At 38.0% G+C, this 20,332-nt stretch overlaps 1 protein-coding gene across 4 annotated transcripts in view; it reads left to right on the top strand.

The window, feature by feature from the left end:
• INO80 (INO80 complex ATPase subunit) overlaps positions 1-20,332 on the top strand; it is a 62,149-nt gene that overhangs the window by 2,648 nt on the left and 39,169 nt on the right. For 2 of the 4 annotated variants that reach the window (XM_059473994.1, XM_059473996.1), the window contains exons 2-14: positions 4,813-4,998; positions 6,260-6,426; positions 6,518-6,585; positions 8,634-8,795; positions 10,250-10,370; positions 11,607-11,821; positions 12,808-12,861; positions 13,612-13,815; positions 15,107-15,302; positions 15,504-15,571; positions 15,884-16,093; positions 16,701-16,781; positions 17,914-18,009. In XM_059473994.1, the coding sequence (XP_059329977.1) occupies positions 4,856-4,998; positions 6,260-6,426; positions 6,518-6,585; positions 8,634-8,795; positions 10,250-10,370; positions 11,607-11,821; positions 12,808-12,861; positions 13,612-13,815; positions 15,107-15,302; positions 15,504-15,571; positions 15,884-16,093; positions 16,701-16,781; positions 17,914-18,009 (1,785 nt within the window). In that variant the 5' untranslated portion in view covers positions 4,813-4,855. Of the gene's footprint in view, positions 1-2,699; positions 2,773-4,812; positions 4,999-6,259; positions 6,427-6,517; positions 6,586-8,613; positions 8,796-10,249; positions 10,371-11,606; positions 11,822-12,807; positions 12,862-13,611; positions 13,816-15,106; positions 15,303-15,503; positions 15,572-15,883; positions 16,094-16,700; positions 16,782-17,913; positions 18,010-20,332 lie in introns of those variants that run through there. The other 2 variants (XM_059473995.1, XM_059473997.1) reach the window with 2 other exon arrangements.

The raw sequence follows: 20,332 nt of genomic DNA, 5'->3' as shown, positions 1-20,332 counted from the left end.
AAAGAAGTCTGACAAAAATATGCTTAGCTGCTCTTACTGTGCTAGTCTGTGTTTTCCACACAGACCCTGACTTGGTGAATCTTCTGTTTGGATATATTTGTGTCAGGATTTATTCTGGAGATATTACTACTGGAACATCTCACAGCATTAACTATTCTGCTCCTCCAGTAAGACTAGTATGTCTCAATTCTAAATTTCTTCAAGAAGGAAAAGTATTTTAGGGATTTGCATAAGTTTGGAAAATCTGTCTTAATAAGTTGGTGTCAAATTGCAAAGCACAAAAACCCCACGTTTGGGAAAAACCCAGAAAACTGCTAAAATTGCAAGGCAATTAAGGTGGCATAGAAGATTGTATTTTGACCAGTTTTAATCCTTATATAGATAAAGCCTTCCATGCTATAAATAAATGAGGAATACATACTTTCTGTGATTTCAGGTTTTTGTCCACATGGATGTTTTGTCAGTGTGTTTGCAGTGGTGGGATGGAGAAGAGAAAAGAGGCTGCTTCTGTGGGCTGAAGTACTGGAACAAGTGTTGGTGCTCACCTGCCTGGTCACCCTTCATAGCCATGCACTCAGTGTGTGGCTGGGGAGACTGAATTACTTTTACCTCCCTGATTTGCCTTGCTAAGAAGAGAGAATGTACATTAGCTACAGCCCAGTACTTTTTACTTGCATGGCAGCTTGTGTTTGTGCATGTGCCCTCAGCTAGGAATGGAGTTGTTACCATTATTTACTATGACAGTTGATGTTAGTCATAAAGAGCAGGAAAACTAATCCTCTGGGCCTTATCTGAGGTGTAGAGGTGGCAGCAGCTAAAGGGAAAAAACACAAGAAACTCATGGATGAAAAAGTTGCTTCAAACAGCTCTGCAAAGCAAACCCCATCCAGCTTGCAGCTAGGCACAAGAGCCAGATTTTCACTTAGCACTTTCGGGGTTCCTGTTTGATACCAGTAGGGAAAGCGTGCTGGACTTCCATTCAGAAATATGCAGTGGATATTTGGGAGAATCTACTTTTAAAGCTAAGCTGTTTTAGGAGAGCATGGTTGTGCTGTTTGGTTGGTGCAGGTCAGTGGGCATAAAATGTAGACAGCTTGTTATAAAACCTAGCTGTTCTCAGAAGATACCCTTGGAGGATTCTTCTCCAGTGCAGGCTGTTTGCTTACTGACTGGATGCTATAGATGGGCAGACTTGAAAAAACAGGAGTGAGGGAAGAAACCCCACACCTACATTAACATTGAACTAAGCAATGGGACTTTAAAACAGCATAAGGAAGGGTCTTTCAGAACTGAATTTAGTTATTAAAAAAATACAATTACTATGAAAGTGATTTGCATGAAGTTATTACATTCCTGCTGATATTTTACCTGTACTTTTAATAATTAGTGGTCCATATGATACAATTAAATGGCTTCAGTGTGAACTTCTGATTAAGAATGCTAGAAGATTCAAAGTGCCAGCCTGGCAGTGCAGAAGCTATTTATTTCCAAATGCTGTTTTTCTAAACTGTTAGAACTCTAGGGAAGAGGAAGGGAGAAAGCAAATAGCTATTGAATTTGATACTGAAACTTAACATGAAGCTGGTATATATCAGTAAGAAAGTTGTGATGGCACAAGGATTACTGTGCAGCTTCTGCTCATTTTAACCCTGTAACATATGAGTATTTACCTAAATGTTACCATCAGTAATGAAATCTTTTTGAAAATCTGTGTTTTGTCCTTAAACTGAGTAAACAAAAGGATAGATTTGTTTCAAAAATGTCAAACAAAGGTGGAATGAATGTCATCACCATGTAAATCCACTGAAGCAATATGTTGATGGTGTCATACACAGTTACATACAGTAGTGGATCAGGCTGTGTGCCTCTCATTTGTTCCTGTCTTCTCTCACTTCAGTGTTCAATCAGTTTTTGCTATTGGAAATCTTTGTTTGTTAAAACCTATACTGGAAATGAAAGGATAGAGAATGAATTATCTGTCACTTAGCCTTCTGTATTATTACTTTGATCAGCAGAGAAGCACTCTGTGACTGTCAGCATATAAATAAATGAAGGGTTGAATTAAATGTCTGAGTTATTCACTATTCAGTATGCTTGTGTAACACTTACTGAAATTTTTTTGGGCATTGTAAATATGTTTTAAGGATATTGTTAAGCTCTCCTGTGCTTATTTGTTTATTTGGTAGGCAGGATGCAGGCTAGTAACTGTTTTGAGGACAAGAGTAATTAATGTTGTATGTACAAGGGTCTTGTGGAGCAATTAACATAGGAAGACAAGCAAAAGTGTGTCTTTTATATGGTTGAAATACAGAGAAGTTGTGTCAGGTCAAGGAGGACTTCATTAAATGTGGAAATGCAAGGCTGAGTTTTGGGAATGTGGTTTTCTGCAAAGAGCAGACAGGTGAAAGTTGCCATGTTTTTTTGAGTTAACTGTGTTAATATCATACATGCCCTTGTTGATGGATACATTTTGAAATGGAATGGGAAAAGGAATCACCATGCTTGTTTTGCTATGATACTAGGGAGAGATTTTCACTCTTGTAATATATGTAATTTTTATTAGTAATTATGAGGAAAGGAAAATGCCTTTTACCTTCAAGGTGTTATTTTCTAGTGCTTCATCAATTATCTCTTCCATTAGAGGCACAAGTTTCATGTTTCCTCTCATTTTTTAACCCTTTTACTTAATTTCTTCACAGAAAGGGTTGTCAAGCATTGGAACAGGCTGCCCAGGCAAAACGTTGGGTCACTGTCCCTGGAGGTATTTAAAAGGTGTGTGGATGTGGTACTTGGGGACATGTTTTTCTGGTGGACTTGGCAGTGTTGGATTAGCAGCTGGATTTGATTATCCTAGAGGTCTTTCCTGACCTAAATGATTTTGTGGTTCATTTTGTGTCTTCCTCTCTCTTGGAAGACTGTTCTTGATTTAAGTTTTTTTGTTTGGTTTGTTTGGTTTCAAATGCCTGTTAAGCGCTATGACGTATGTAGATGAAAGCTGCTTGGAAAATGTGCATCTTACTACCCTTTAGTAGGGAAGGCTTTCAGATGTTGCTAAGTTCTGCTGGAAATGAGGATTTGGTGACAGAGGTCAGTCATTCAACTGATGTCAGGTATGCAAAGACCTAATATGTAGAAAGCTTCAGTCTAAAAATAATTTTTATCACAGAGCTGTTACCTTGTCGAATGAATTCTGGTGTGTTATTGGTTATCCTCTGTGGGTACAGACGTTAACTCAAGAGCCAGTATTTATTAAGAAATAATACAATTTGCTCTTGTTCAAGCACAGCCATTAGTCTTAAGATGAGGATCACTTATAGTGTATTGTAACTTTGAAGTTCTGAATTTGTTCTGTAATTTTGGAGGATAAAAGACTTAGAGAAGGTTAGATGCTGGGTTTTGGATTTCTCTATGTGGAGGGAGAGCAGCTTGAAGATAGGATACTCAATCTGTATGTTTACTTACATAAGCATAAAACAATTTAGTCACTTATTTAATAATTGAACAAATATATGTCTTTCAACAAATTAATGAGAAGTTTGCTTCAGATTTTGTAGTATTTTTAAGAAGTGATAGAAACTGCAAGAATCCTTCAGCAGAGCAATGAATCTAAGTCTGACTGGTTTTAATTTAAGCATCCTGTTCTAGCGAGAGGTGTCCCTCCCTGTGGTGGGGTTTGGAACTAGATGTTCTCTAAGGGCCTTTCAAACCTAAACCATTCCATGACTTTTGTCCTCCCCCAGAAGTAAAAGCTTTAGACATTTATTTATTTGTTTGTTTATTTGTTTGTAAATATTTAAGATCTTGACAGCACTTTGATTTATAAAGTAACAACTCTGGCTTTGGAAATCACATACTACCTTTCTCACTGTTACTATAACAGTGATGGCATGTTTTGTAGTCAAAGAAAAGTAAAATTTGAGTTGACAGAGCTATTTCTGTAACAGTTGTTATGATGTCCTTTGTAGTTGAAGGAAGAGAAAGCTGCAGTTGACAGAGGAATAAGATGTTTTGATACCTTTGTTTCCAGAGTATGTAGTATGCAAATATTGCAGGAGTTGCATTTGGATTTATTAAGAATCTTAAATCCAGAGGAAAAATAAAAAAAGTTCCTACTAGTGGAAAAACAATGCTAGAATACATTCTAAATTTTTAAATATTAAAAAGTATCTTGAAAATGCCTTTTTATGTATTATTTTTCTTTAATAAAATAACAGTTGTGCTTTAGAAGGAAAGGGTTTTTGGTCAAGTATTTGTAGCTTGTTTGCCAGCAGGTAACAGCTATATTTTCAGTGCTGAAAGAGCATTACTGTAAGGTAAAAGAGAAATATTACAAGTATTCAGTAGACTACAGCTGTGAACTGAATGGTAAAAAAAACAGAGGAGCAATATTTTTAGTAATTCTTCCTTTTTGAGTTGGTTATATATATGCCTTCTGTTCAGGGTTGAGCATGTTACTTTAATAACGTGATGAAAGCTTACTGTGGTTGCTTGAGGACTGTCTTCATAATACTTAGAATTTCTATGTCACCACTTGGATTATCATATTAGGTTAAAACAGTGCTTGTTCGTATCAAACAGCAACCACAAAGTCATAAACCAGAAAACTAAGAATCTAGTTTGTGGCTGTGGTAGTACTGTGGTGGAAAGTTGAATGGCAATTTCTGTTTGTTTACTATACCTATTAACTGCAGCCTAAGCTTTTGCCCACAGTTGTCTTGGTTTTTTGTTTTTTGTTTTTTTTTTGTCAAACAGGGACCTGTTTGCTCATTTCAGAGGAGTTGTGGTGCTGATGGCCATTGTTTCCTTTTACAGCTGTGTGTTCAGAGGCACCTGTGCATGAGGAGAAGTTTGTTCTATGGCCTCAGAGCTGGGTGCCAGGGAGGATGGCAGCTGCTCAGAGCTGGCAAAACCCCTCTATCTGCAATACCTGGAAAAAGCTCTGCAACTGGATCAGTTCTTACGACAGACATCTGCCATCTTTAACAGGAGTATATCCAGGTACCAAAAGCTTTTCTACTCCTTGGGAGTGCCCAAGGAAAGACAGGCATTTTTGTAATAGTGTTCCAAACCCTACAGAATATGAAGAATTTATCAGTGACTTGTTCATTAGAAGCTCTTCTGCTTTAGGAGAGGTCACTTGGATCGCTCAGCCTAGAGAAGGGGAAATCTAAACAATATTATTAAATTTAATAGTAAATCTAGCATTAGGTTTGAGTTTTGAAACAAAGCTTTTCTGATTTCTTCTCTCTGGTCACCACTGACAGGACCTGAGGCAATGACATGAAATTTTGTCAGAGGAGATTTAGGTGGGATATTAAGGAAAGGTTCTCTAACCAGAGGGTGGTTGGGCACTGGAACAGGCTCCTTGGGGAAGGGGTTGCAGCACCTGCCCAACAGAGTTCAAGAAGCTTTTGGACAACACTCTCAGGCACATGGTGTGATTCCTGGGGACTCTCCTGTGCAGGACCAGGAGTTGGACTTAAAGATTTTTGTGGCTCCCTTCCAACTTGGGATATTCTCTTATTGTATAAAAGATTTTGGACTGTGCTTCTCTCAGTTCATAGTGATAATACAGTGTGCTACCAGCTCATACACAAATTAGTACAATGTTTTAAAGCTCTTTTTTTGTAGCTGAGTGGCCAAAACTTTCTTTGTCTGCAAAAAGTAGAATGAGGAAGCCCTAAGTAGATTTTCTGGGACACTTACAGCCTTAAGTCATAAAGAAAATGGAAAGACTTGTCAGATGCAGAATTTGTCTAAGTTGTAGCAATGAGGCATCATCAATGTGTGTTTCTATCCCAAAACAATCAAATATGTAATTTCATCAGTGTTTTCAGTATTGCAGAATTACAGAACTGCTAACAGAATGGGCAATTGCTAACAGATATATTTATAAGCATGTATTAAGACCCACAAAAGGATTAGAAAAAGTATATGTACATTTCTTACATGTCCAAATGAGTATGACAATATTATGCTTTGGTTTGACTTGCATAGTTCATGCTTCTAAAACTAGACACCTAGTTGAAGACTGGAGGTGCAGGTTGATAACATAGCCAGGCTGATCTCATGGTTAACTGTTGCTAAGGGGTAAATGGGAAATTATTAACAGCAATATTTCTAATGTGTAGAATTACATATGAAGCAGTGTCAATTCTCAAACCTTTAGACAAATACCCATATGTAAGAAAGCTGGATGGTCATCTTCTCTTTTGAATATTTTCCTGTCATTGTCACTGTATTACGGATCTTCTTGCAGTGATGAAAGTGAAGATGGATTGGATGACAATCCTTTGCTGCCTCAGTCTGGGGATCCCCTGATGCAAGTTAAGGAAGAGCCTCCAGACTCCTTGCTTGGAGAGTCTTCTGGAGCAGGGAATTCTGGGATGCTGAACACACATTCCCTGAATGGAGTACTCCAGCCAGGTGGGCGTGTATTAGGTTGAGTCTTGACTTTCTTTGGGTTAGTCTGGAAAAGCATTATTTCTAAGAACTTTATTTTTTTTTCTGTAAACAGAACCAAAGTCTGAAAAGGGGAGCTTGTATAATTTTTCCAAACTGAAGAAAAGCAGAAAGTGGCTGAAGGTAAGAATATTGGAAAGAAATGCAGCTATTGTGGAATCTGTGAGTAGAGTTACCCACCTAGCCATTCTCAGTCATTTACCAGCAGTCCTGGCTAACCAGGGAGATCCTAATTGGCTGAAAGTTTGCAAACATGGCAACCATTTACAAGAAAAGCTGGATGTAGGGCCTAGGGAACTACAGAACTGTCACCCTATCCTTGGTGCTCTGTGAAATGTTGTGGAGTGTTATATCACACAGCATGTGCAAGATAACCAGGGGATCGGGCCCAGCCCAGCATGGTTATATGAAGGTTGGGTCCTGCTTGACCAACCTGATCATATTCTGTGACAAGGTGACCTGCCTAATGGATGAAGGAAAGGCTATGGATGTCTTGACTAGACTTCAGTAAAGCCATTGACACCATCTCCCACAGCATTTTCCTTGACAAGATGGCTGCTCACATTTGGATGGGTGCATGGTTTACCAGGTGAAAAACTGCCTGCATGGCTGGGCCCAGACAGTGGTGGAGTTATATCCAGCTGGTGGCCAGCTCCAGTGGTGATCCCCAGGGCTCAGTTCTGGGCCTGGTCCTGTTTATTGTCTTTATCAGTGATCTGAATGAGGTGATCAAATACACCCTCAGTTACTTCCAGGCAAGTTGGGTGGCAGTGTTGATCTGTTGGAGGGCAGGAGGGCACTGCAGAGGGGTCTGGATCATGGGCCAAGGCTGACTGCATGAGGTTCAATGCAGTGAATATCCTGCACTTGGGTGACACCAACCCCATGCAGCAGAACAGGCTGGGGGAAGCATGGCTGTAAGGCTGATCAGCAGAAAAGGACCTGAGGGTGCTGGTTGAAAGCAGCTGAACATGATCCAGCTGTGTCCAGGTAGCCAAGAAGGCCAATGGCATCCTGGCCTGTATCAGCAAGTGTGGCCAGCAGGACCAGGGCAGTGATTGTCTCCCTGTACTTTGTGTCCTGGTGAGGCCACAACTCGAGCCCGTGTCCAGTTTGGGCCTCTTAGCAAGAGAGACATTGAGGTGCTGGAGTGTGTCCAGGGAAGGGCAGTGGAGCTGGGGAAGGCTCTGGATCACAAGTCTTAGGAGGAGTTGCTGAGGGAGCTGGAGTATTAAGCCTGAAGAAAAGGAGGTTTTGGGGGGACTCCATTGAAGGGAGATTGTAGTGAGGTGAGGATGAGTCTGCTCTCCCAAGTAATAAGCAGTAGGGCAAGAGAAATGGCCTCAAGTTGTGCCAAGGGAGGTTTAGATTTTATATTAGTAAAATTTTCTTCACTGGGGAGGATGGTCAAGCATTAGAACAAGCTGCCCAGGGAAGTTTTGGAATCACCATCCCTGGAGGTGTCCAAAAAGCATGTGGATGTGGCACATGAGGATGGAGTTACACGGTGGGCTTGGCAGTTAGTTTACATTCAGAAACTGAATTAATTTTAAATTAAACTAATATATTATAAAAGGTATTAAATGGAGATTTGGAACTTGACTGAAAATTTGTTTTTATGTTGAACTCACTATAAGGTCTCAGTGAGGATGGCAGAAGAGAGCGGAATGGTGGCTTTATGCGCTCTTTGCGTTTTCACTGTATTGTAGCCATCTCAAGCTAGCAAAAACATGTTGCCAAGAGGTCAAACAAGAGCCAAACTTGCAGAAACCGATGCAGGTAGAAGTGGTAGAATAGCAGGACAAACTACAAATGGGGTAGGGAAGCACCTGCAAACGACACATCACAAAATACCCTTGCTGTTATCCTGGCTTTTCTCACTGCTGCTTTGCTGAGACCACAAACAGACAAAGTGGACTAAAATGATTTAACTATCACAAACTAACAGAAAACTACTTTCCTCCAAATCAGAAAATATGTATTGGATTCACTGCTATACAGGTCTGCTCCTCAGAAATCTATTTTCTGAGTCTTATTAGATGGACACGTTGTTAGTACTAAGTATCATTGTTGGGTGAGACCCACACCCCTTTATTAGGTAAAGGCTGAAGAGTCCTTTGCATAAATAGGGACTTGGGATTGTTAAATTAGTTCCCATTTATTCTTGTTAGAGTATCCTTCTGAGTGATGATTCCAGTGACACAGATTCACCAAGTGATGAGGATGGAGAGGAGGAAGAAGAATTTTCTCTTTCAAGGGAGGAACTTCACGATATGCTGCGATTACACAAGTATAAAAAATTGCATCAAAGTAAATATAGCAAAGACAAGGAGGTAAAAACAATGTTTACATTTTCTTGATTTTTATTCTTTCCTTTAACTGTATTATTTTAACTGCTCTTATGTTTTTATCAAAACTCATAATTTTGTGAACTGGAAAATATACTGTTTGGTAGACAGTAATTGTCTAACAGCACTTTTAGACTAGGATTATTGAATCAATTACATACATAGAATGAAAGATGCTGTGAATCTGTCACTAATGTACACAACTAGTACTAGTTGTTTGTTTTGGACTTTCTTTTGATATTTTCTTTCTTTCTCTTAGAAAGAAAGAAATGCTGCATTTTTGCATTTTTCTTAATAGTAAGCCAAATTCCATGGCTGCTTTGATTCTAATAATGTATTTTTTCAGATTATAAGGGCTTTTACAGAAATGTTCACTGCTGATTTGAATTGCAGCAGAAAGTCTTAGATGAAGGAGGTTATTCTATTCTGTTATCTGAGAATGTGTCTGAAGTTAAAATTTGTCCTCCTGTTTTATATTCTTTTCAAATCTCTCCAGAAGAGTGAAGAAATACTTTTCCACACAGGTCTTTGCTTCTCTCTACTTCTTTCTTTTGTTTTCTTGTAAAGCTCTGAACCAATATTAGCTTCTTGAAATATTGCATAGCTACACAAATATTCATACACCACATTTTTAAACTGGTCATAGCTTTGTTAGATTTTACACAAATACTTATTTCCAGACTTGTAAGAAATAATACCCAGTGAAATTAGCCAGTGAGAGATTGTTAGATCAGCAGTACACAGTTATGGAGGGAGAGGAACATAAATCAGAAAAGTTTGTTTATGCTTGTGATCTCACTTTTCAAAAATCTTCTATTAATTTAAAAGTATGCTTCGATTTTAATTAGTTTGTTTCTGAGCAGTACTGCCTTTAATTTGCCTGTTTATGTGTAACCTGTGTGGAATTCTTCACTACCTAATTTCAATAATGCTGGGAGTATACTGGCATTTTTCATCATTTAGAGGAAAAACTGTTGAGGCAGCTGTATTTTTACCTGACAATCTGAGTGTTCAAGCTGTTTGTCCTTGTGGAAATCTTTTAAATACCTTTTCTTTAAATCTGTCCTTTTACATCCTTTGGAATGATAAAGTAGAACATGTATGTAATTTGGGAATGCAGGCCAAGCAAATGTTGGGTCTATAACTGGACCTCTTCATGTAGTGTGTTGTCTTGCTGGGCAGCACCTGTGTGGAAAAGACAGAACAGTATGTTCTGAAAGTGCAACCTTCACTGCACCTCTTACTTAACCAGGTGGGCTGGGTTCCCTGTGCTCAACTTGGAGCCCACCTCTGGGAGCAGTGGTTTCACTTTAGACTCTCTGATGGTTGATAACAAATGCAAAATATGGAGAAGTGCATGCTTCCTGATCTCTTCTTCATGTTCAGGATCTGAGCTTGTTTGGGGGCTGTCTCTGTTACCTGCTCACTCTCCCCTTCAGTTGCAGCAGTACCAGTACTACAGCGCGGGGCTGCTCTCTACCTACGACCCCTACTACGAGCAGCAGCGCCACCTGCTAGGGCCCAAGAAAAAGAAGTTTAAAGAAGAGAAAAAAATAAAAGGTAAAGTCACTAACTTCATGCTTTTAAATGGCTCCTGGGATTTAACTTCTGTCCTACGTTGTTTCCTTTAATTAAACATAAATGTTCAAAACTTGTGGGTTTTGCAGGCAAATACCAAGTTCTGGCAAAGAAAAATGTCGTCAGAAAATATTGTGCTTTATCATCTGGCTTCTAGAAAGCTAGGGTGGAAAAAAGGTGTGTGACTGGAGAGTTCATGGCTCAAGATTTTATTTGTGGACCTTATTCAGTAGTTTGGAATCCATAAACATTGTTTCATATCATGGACCATTTACTCAAGAGTGTTTTGAAAACGTGATAGGTCCTTGAAAAGTTAAAGAGTTTAACCAGTACCTGCTGCAGTTATTCCTGAATTTGTAGTTTTAGCGATTCGGAAGTTTCAGGGGGTGAATGTTTTCTGGAAAATAGAGGGAACTTGGAGTTGATGTTTGATGTCATTTAGAATAGAATTATATCTCTGACATAACAACTGGAGCTTCTGAGATGTACATTTGCCAGGAAATACAGTTTCCTTTCTTGTTTGGGCTGGCAGTAGTTGTAAATCTGTAAAGAAGCAGAGAAGGCTATGAGCTGTCAGCATAAGGTGAACTCTCTTAGTGTAAGTACTTAAGTTTGAGCTGTGTTTTAAAGGGGTTATTTCAGGCTGGCTTCCATTCTTTTTGCAGGTTCCTTTAACTGTGGTGGTTTTTTTCTCCATTATGCTTGCAGCATCTGTAATTTTGCATACTCATGGTGAACATTTTTAATATCTGATACCAGTATCAATTTCCTCTGAAAGCTGGTATGACATGACTATGTGCCATTATATTTCAATGCAGTCTTCTCTTTGCTGAGAAGTTTGCTTTGAGACTTATTGTACCAAGTGATAATGTTGTCACCTTTAACAGTCTTGCCTTTATGTAGCTTTAAGTAGAATATTGCCGCAAAGCAAGCAACATGCACCAAGTCTGAGACATTTTAACTCTCAAGGCATCTTTCCCTGGGTGGAAGTAATTGCATTTCACCCCTCTATTAAACAGGAAAATCTTTCCATTATAAAGTACTGAGGAAATATCTAATAGTATAAATTAATTGCACCAGAATTGGAAAACATGGATAAGTTTGGCTTTTTTCTTGGTTCAACATATAAATTGACTAGGAGAATTTACTCGGGAAAGGTGCCTGATTAAATGTACCCAAAAATAGAAATGTATTTTTATGATTGTTGTTGCCATGCAGGCAAGTTGAAAAAAGTAAAGAAAAAGAGGAGACGGGATGAAGAACTCTCTTCTGAGGAGTCACCACGACGCCACCATCACCAGACCAAAGTTTTTGCCAAGTTTTCCCACGATACACCTCCACCCGGGCCCAAGAAAAAGCATTTGTCTATTGAGCAACTTAACGCACGTCGGCGCAAAGTGTGGCTTAGCATTGTTAAGAAGGAGTTACCAAAGGTGAGCTTGGCTAATGGCAGTAGATCAGTGATGATAGAAGAAAGTGAAATAGGAAATTAACTTAGTGGGGACTTGACACTTAGAAGAACAGAGTAAAGTAAGACTTGATTTTTCTGGTGGTCATTAACGACCTAACTGGAATTCTGCAATCGGTAAGCAACGTGTAGTTGAAATATCACCAGTGGTACCTAAACGGATCATGCAGCACATGCTTTGCTGTGGCTATTCAACCCTCGGCAATGAAAGGTGCAGGAAGCTCTAGCAGGTTCTCACACTGATCTGCAGGATGGCAGTATAGACCAAACCACTATCTAGGTATACAGTGGAGTTCAAAAAATAGGTGTTTCAGTCACAACACCTGTGTTTTTCAAACCTTACCTCAGAAGCAGATTAGGGAAAAGTGTTTGTATCATTTACAGCACAAGCTTCAGGCACATTTGAAATAGAAGGCTGGATTCACTGTTGGTAGTTTTCTGAGATGGTCAGAGTGGACCTCAGAACCTGCTTTTTGAAGTTCACAGTCAGCAGACTTTGAATTCTGCAAGTCATGACTGTGTCATCCTGTATGGACTTAAAAGCCAAACAAAGGATACGTGCAGTGAGAGAGACCATATTTTTTCAAAAGATGAATTTTGATCATGTGAAGAACATAGGATCTACATAAATTCTTAACATCTTTGGGAAACAGTGGAAAATATTGTTTCCCTCAGTGATAAAAATGGAATAGGAGACCTCTGCTTTGCAACAGTAGTAATTAAAGAAACAATTATGAAAAAAGAGGTGTTTTGCATGCTTCCTTCAGGATTTGGAATATATTTATGTATGCCTTCAGTAATTTAGGGATGAAAAGCTGTTTCAGTCAATTATACAGTAGTGTCCATGACTGAAGTTGGTGCATGTACCTGCTGAAGACTAGATAGTGATTTTTTAAAAATACTGTGAAGCTATTACCCTTTAACTAATTTACAGGTTGTGCTCTTTTACAGGCATACAAACAGAAAGCTTCAGCCCGTAACCTCTTCCTAACCAACAGCAAAAAGGTAGGTGGTGTTTAGTTTCATACTGTTCCTTGTACTGGATGTAATAAACAAACTGTAACCTCTCTGTTTCTTACAATACTGACTATACTAGCAGGGCAATATAGGAGAAAGAACTGTATACAAGTAATTGTGATTTATTATAAGGCTTTTCATTTTTTAGCTGTGTTGTTTTGTCTTGTTTCATAAGCAACAGATGAAACAAACAACATGAGTTCCTTTCATGAGATCTTTCTGGCTTTTGAAAGATTTAGTTTGTACATTTTAAATTTACTAATCTTTGATACTGTACATTAGTGGCTTTGGTACACTTCAACTTTTGAGTTGCCCATCTATCCAGTAATTAAAACCTGCTGGTTTTAAGCATTCTGGGTGAAATCAAAGGGACTCTTGGAATATTAAGTGCTTTAATTTAGATAAATATGTAGAGGACCTGAGATTTTAAATAGAGCAGTTTTCAGCACAAGTGATTGCGAAAGCAATCCATCTTCTCATCAGAGTCTTCTCTGAGAACTGGCATTGTTTCTACCTGGAGAACTTTGCTTACAAACACTGGGTAACAGCTTTCTGAGTACTTTTCAAGGGTTATGCTCAAGTATCTCATTCATTTGTATTGCTGCTGAGTAAAGTGTCACAGTTTTTTCTCTTTTGAAGTATCAGACTTGGTTATAATTAAATCTAATACTGTTTCTTGCTGGCTTTCTTTACAATCTGCCCATTTTATCACTGTTCCCAAATCTTATTTCCTTCTAGCTGGCCCACCAGTGCATGAGGGAGGTCCGGAGAGCTGCTATCCAGGCCCAGAAAAACTGTAAGGAAACTCTACCACGAGCACGTCGTCTCACCAAGGAGATGCTTCTCTATTGGAAAAAGTATGAAAAGGTGGAAAAAGAGCATCGGAAACGAGCTGAGAAGGAGGCTCTGGAGCAACGCAAGCTGGATGAGGAGATGAGAGAGGTACAGCAAAATCACAGATTGCTGATACTTCATATGCTGAGGAGACACAGAAGTGACTGGATAATTTGAGTTTCTGAATCCAAGCCATGAGATTCAGTTATTTGTTCTGTTTTGGTGCTATTCCACATATGTCTTCTGCTGTCTTATTTTTGTTTACATAATTATTCTAATGTTAGCAAGAGGTGATTGAAAAAAACCTTCAGATTGCATAAATTCTTTATAATTGAGTGAAATTGAGGAAGGAATCAGAAGCTGTGCATGTCTCACAGACATACACAGCTCAGTGTTGGTAAGGGCCAACATTTTGTAATGGTTTGTATATCTTTCTGGATCCAGAAGGGAAGACACTTTTTCATTGACATTGAATTTTTTTGTCCTGTTCTTTTTTTCCCCTGCTGCTGTAAGATGATTCTATTATTTATGTACGAGATGCATAATTTTTTTTGTGCTTGCTTTTTTGTTAGCCAACTGGCAACTTCTTGGACTCTATTACAGAGTAAAAGGGATTGAATTCAAGAGAGTTTCCTTGTAAAAGCTCTCTAGTGAAACTGTGGTTGTTATTTTAGATATGTATACCTTATATGAGGAAAGGTTGAATCTTAAAACTAAATATAAGGTGTTATAATGCTTAAATTATGCTTGCATTTATTGTGTTCCTTTCATTCTTGCAAATTCATTAACATTTGGTAAAGTTTTCTGCTGACTTAGATAAATAGACAAATTTTAACAGTTGCATTTTTTGCCAGAGCCTAAGGGTGAACAGAGCTTTTGCAATGCCTTGCTGAATGCTGAGTAATGATAATATCTCAAATCCATTACTTATTGATGTACTCATGTGTACTACCATAATTCCCTCTACTAATAAGTAACAGAATGTGGGAGTGAGGTTGCCATGAGAGCATTTCTTAACTGCTGAGTTCCTTTACTATAAACCACTAAAGTCATGCTATTTTTTGTTGATATTTTTATTTTTCAGTGTAAACAAAACTTTGAAACTTTCTCTTAATAGATTATGGTGTTTTTTGTAATGATTACTGAATTTAAAAAAACTTTTCATTTACAACATTTTAATATTTTAGTATAGATATTTATGGAGTTGGTCAGTGTTCTTATGCGCAACTAATAATGTAGCACTTCAAAGTGATATGCTTAACATAATCTAAATAGATTGGTTGTTGATACATTTTTAGATTTTTTTGTTGTTGTTGTTGTTTAATTATATTTTAACATTGAACTCTTGTCCTGTCTCTTTTTCCCCTTCTTTTGTTTTTGGTAAATGCTCCTCTCTTAGGCTAAGAGACAACAGCGAAAACTGAACTTCCTGATCACACAAACTGAATTGTATGCCCATTTTATGAGTCGCAAACGAGATATTGGACATGACGGGATACAGGAGGAAATCCTGCGCAAACTGGAAGACAGCTCTACCCAAAGGCAGATTGATATTGGTGGAGGAGTAGTGGTCAACATCACCCAAGAAGATTATGGTAAATGATTCATCTACAATGCTTTCTTTGCACTCTTTTGAAATTTACTGTACTCTGTGTGTTACCGCGAAAACTTAACAATTTCAAGCACAATAATTGCAGCAGTCCCTCTGCAAGGAGGACTGCTGCAATTATTGGAATTTATCTGTGTGTTTGGCTGGTTACTGATGCAGAGCTCTCATATGGGTCTGGTATTTTCAGATAGCAACTATTACAAGGCCCAAGCTCTGAAGAATGCTGAGGATGCTTACCAGATTCATCAAGCCCGGGTATGTATTTTTTTGATCCATGAAGTAGAAGAGCAAGCAGAGTAATTGGCAGGAGCCACAGTACCAGGATCTTTCATAGCAGTCAAGTCAAACAGGTTAATCCGGGGACCAGATTTGAATTTAATTCCATATACACATTTTGTGTTAAACCAGTAGAACATAAGGCTCCTGGGCTTGTGGAACAGACTAATTTTCTCTTCATTTCTGACGAGTATCATGTCTTAATGTGACTTGTAAAGCCCTTTACACTACAATTTCTTGATAAGTTAATATATTCACCATCTTATGCATTACTTTCCTCTTCCTGTTCAGACCAGATCATTTGATGAAGATGCAAAGGAGAGCCGGGCAGCTGCTTTACGGGCTGCTAACAAATCCGGGACTGGATTTGGAGAGAGCTACAGTTTAGCAAACCCATCTATCCGAGCAGGAGAAGATATTCCACAGCCTACCATTTTCAATGGAAAACTGAAAGGTTATCAACTGAAAGGCATGAATTGGCTGGCCAACCTATATGAGCAGGTATATTAGTACATCTTGCAAATTTTTATAACTTCTGGGATTATTGAAGTCATTAAAGTTAGCCCAAAAATCGACTGTTTTTAAAAATAGACTGTGTATAGTTGATATTTAATGTATTTGGAAAAAAGAAAAGTACTAGGTAGGCCATGTACCAGTTCTTGATTATTCTTTGATTATTGAATCAAAGTTCTTGATTATTTAGTACATAACAGCTTTGAAAGGGGCTTTGAGTTCAGTATTCTTTGTGTGGTTTATACAACTGTTTATCACTTAGATCATATATGGAGGAGACTTTTCCTGCTTGGAGTTGCATACTGTTTCATGCTTGGGTCAGCAGATAAACTGCAGGCAGTCTTGTCCTTGTGAGTGTGCCCAGGTCACAATGGGATCATGAAGTGCAGAGAGGCTTAGGGGAAAAATAAGAGTGAGAGATGAATGAAATATAGTTGAGATCAGTTACCTCTCAGGAGCAGATGCAAGAGATGATAAAGTTTCAGAGTTGTTCAAGTGGGGCTGTTCCCCCTCAGTTCAGTAGCAACTGTTTTACCAGTTCTTTGTAGTTTAAAAAGTAGTTAAGTGAAGGTGTTCATTTATGGATCTTTTGCAGGGCATCAATGGAATCCTGGCAGATGAAATGGGTCTGGGTAAAACAGTACAAAGTATTGCTCTCCTTGCACATCTGGCTGAGGTAGGTGGGTTATACCTTGTTCCTGGGTAGTATGTTTGATAGAAGATGGATACTTTTCACATGTTGGAAATGAATTTTGAATTATAAAGCTTAAATGTCTTAAAGAGTATTTTATACATTGTTTCCACATGGAGCCATTGAAATAGTTACAAATATGAATGTTTGTCAATTTTCATTTATATAGAGTTTTCATTTATTCACAGAGTAAAATCTTCTCACTTGCACTGAGTGTAAAAGCCTCAGGAGAGAACACACACATTTGATGGTTCACTGAGTTTTACAGATCAAAGTGCTCAGATTCTGAGCTTCATGGCAATTAGCATTAATTTCCATATTCCAGTGGGGTTTTGTAGGCAGCATGGCGATTCTTCTGTGCCAGGGCAGACAAACAAAACAGAATTAACAACAGGAGCTTACTTCTTAATGCAGAAATAGATACATTTATTTAAAAAATAAAGGTCTTGATTGCAATCCAGTCACTTGCTCTAAATAGGAGATATCAATGAAGTGATACTAGAAGCAGAATTAGCTGCACTAGTGACCAAATTGTGTGCATTTCTTTATGTTACTGCTACTGTTGGCCAAAATACTGTAAAAGTGTGCAGAGCTGAAGGTTCTTGAGCTCATCTGTATAGAGAGAATAACAAGATAAGCTTGTCTTCCTGTGACACCGCCCCTTGAGGTTTTTGTAAGGTTACACAGCGCTTTGTTCTTCTGCCTCTCCCTTAGGAGGGCCAGCTTGTAAATGCTAATATATTAATGGATCAACTCAGTTATTTCCCAGAGAGCACTGTAATTTGTGATGTGGCAGAGCAAAGTTTTTCAATATGATCTCAAGTTCTTATCAAAACAACAGGGGCTGTTAGTAACATGCAGGTGGCAACTCTCAGATACAAAGGATTTTGTTCTGGGAAGAACTTTGCTGTTATGAAATAAGTTTTGGTTAAACATTAGATCTGCTCTGTTTGATTTTGTATCACCCTGCTGTGCTGGAAGAGTTTTGCTATTTTGCATACAGTTCCCTCTCGTGTAGTCACTGTCATTTAGTAGATTTAAAGCCATATCAAACCATCTCTTTATCACTTCACTTCAATTATTTTTTTAAATTTAATTTTTTATGTGTGTTTTCCAGAGAGAGAACATCTGGGGACCTTTTTTAATAATTTCACCTGCCTCTACTCTGAACAACTGGCACCAGGAGTTTGCCAGATTTGTACCTAAATTTAAGGTAATAAGGATGTCCAAGAAATTTCTTTCTGTTTCCTTGAGAGCAAACCATTTTGTTCTCCTGAGTTCTGTATCATATCTGGGTGCTTACTGAATATGAAACTCTGTAATGGGCCTGTTTCTGGTATTTTTTCCCATCATCTTGTTTTTTTTCTGAAGTGTTTAGTTATTTAGGGCTTGAAAATATTATGACTTTAATCACATGGTTTTCATTTTGCATTGACTTAAAGACACCTTCTCAGTAAGGAACTGTAGTAGGTCAGCAAGTGGGTGTGTAATTGTAACAGGTGGGCCTGGCAGCAGAACCAAGAATTACATACCGAGTTTTGTGTAATGTCTTTGGGGTTAAAGCTATGTTTTCAGTCATTCATGTGAATTTGAGTCAGATAAAGATTGTATGTGAACAAACGCTGAACAGATAACAGGGAAGTAAAATGTAGTTATTACAGAAAAATAGAACAACTATGGACATACAGTTAATAATCAAGGAAAAGCAGAGAAGTGAAGCACAAATAGATAAGAGCAAAAAGATTGAAAGAAAACATGGAGTTTTTCAGGTATATTGTGAATGTGAAAGCATAGTAAATAGAAATAGTAAACAGTAAATTAGAAAGCAAGGAACTATCAGTTACTGAAAAACAAGCTGCTTACCTGTCCCCCAGTGGAAACATTGGAGTGTTGCAAAGGAAAATTTGAAAAGAAATGTGTACTGCTAAAACAGTGCTGTAATTTCAGAATTCAGGACAGGCAAAAGTGTTAGAAGCTTGCAGTTACATCTGCAAAGAGAAACAGATAATAATTTAAGTATTTGGGTTGTTAACATTATAGCCTTTGATAGAAAGAAGTCTTGATTGGTTTTTTTTTTGAAACATTAGATTTTCCTTTTTACAGAAAACAGTAGAAGACACCTAGTTGTGAGTAACCAGTATACCAGTAACATCAGGCTAATTGTTTGAATGTCCTGGCTACTTAAAAAAGTATGAGGAACAAACTATAAGTGATACTTGAATCTGGGGCAAGGCAAAATTAAAGGACTTAGCTTTTACCAAATAGCTTGCTTTGGAGACCCTGGTGAGACTGTACATTGGTTGTGGTGTTGTTTAGTTTGAGGTATCTGTATGAAGAGAAGTTGTGCTAGAGCATAGTTCAATACCTTTTATTCCAGTGACTTGTATTTTGGAATAAATTGGCATTACTGAGCCTTTAAAGCAACTAAGAAATTCAACTGAAGAAATTCAAACACTTGTGTTATTGAGGAGGTATTCAAAAGAAAAGAAAAGCCAACACAACCTAAAAATGATCCATTCATGCCTTTTCATAGCCCAAAATAATAGGGGCTCTTGATTAAAAAACTTGAGAGCTGTTGGCCAATCTATCTGCTTTGTCTCACTTCTTTGATCTATTCATTGTATGGAATAGGCAAGCAACTGTTTATGCTTACTCCTTCTCAGGAATGAAATACAGCAAATGTTTGAAAAATGCAGTCAGGATGCTTGTGAAAAGATAGCTTTCTCTTTTTTGACTTAAACACCAAACTGTTTATATCATTGTATAGCTGTTCTTTGGCATGCTGATCTTACTACATGCTGATGTTTACCTCATCCATGGAACAAAATTTATTTTAAAAATAAGTTTTCTAAACTTACTGTCACATGTTTATAACTTCAATCAATCTTTTTTTCAACCAGTTTTGTTTCTTCCTCTAATCATACAGAAGTGTGTGCAGTCAGTTCTGCTTGTAGTAAATCACAGTGAATTTTTGTCCCTGGCAGAATATGTAAACAAAAAGACAAATCACTTTTTAGTCAGTCTGGTTGTTTTACAAACAGAACAGTAGGAAGAGTATTCAATTAAAGGCTTTTGGAACTTGTCAGTTGAAGTTGTAAGACTTTTCACCACCTCAGAAAGCAGCATTCTTCCTCCCTCCCAAACCTCCCAGTCTTAGCTGACTGTAAGTCTTTCCTCCAGGCAGGAGATGGCAGTACAGTGTTATTAACCAGTGGCAGGATTCAGTGCTGTGCAAAGGTCTGAGTAACAGTTTTGAACTGCAGATAGTTTAAAGGCTTTCTCTGGCGGTAGTGGTCAATTTTAAAATTCTTATATTAAATATATTCATGCCAGACATTTTAACTTTATCTCAGCTTTTTGGGGTCAGTTCTGAAATAGAAAACCAACAGGACCATGGAGGTTGTTAAACAGGCAACAAACCTTCTAGTCCTCTAGCTTTAACTATAGCAGTTGAGTGCAGACCTCATTCTGCCATAAGCAAAGTATCATTTTTAATTTTTGGAAAAAAAACCTGACTAGAAGGTTTGTGCTAAATG

This window comes from Ammospiza nelsoni, chromosome 6 (assembly GCF_027579445.1).
Source record: "Ammospiza nelsoni isolate bAmmNel1 chromosome 6, bAmmNel1.pri, whole genome shotgun sequence".
In the NCBI taxonomy this organism is placed as follows: domain Eukaryota; kingdom Metazoa; phylum Chordata; class Aves; order Passeriformes; family Passerellidae; genus Ammospiza; species Ammospiza nelsoni.
Note: the sequence above shows the minus strand (reverse complement) of the source record. Positions and strands in the feature narration are given on the sequence as shown.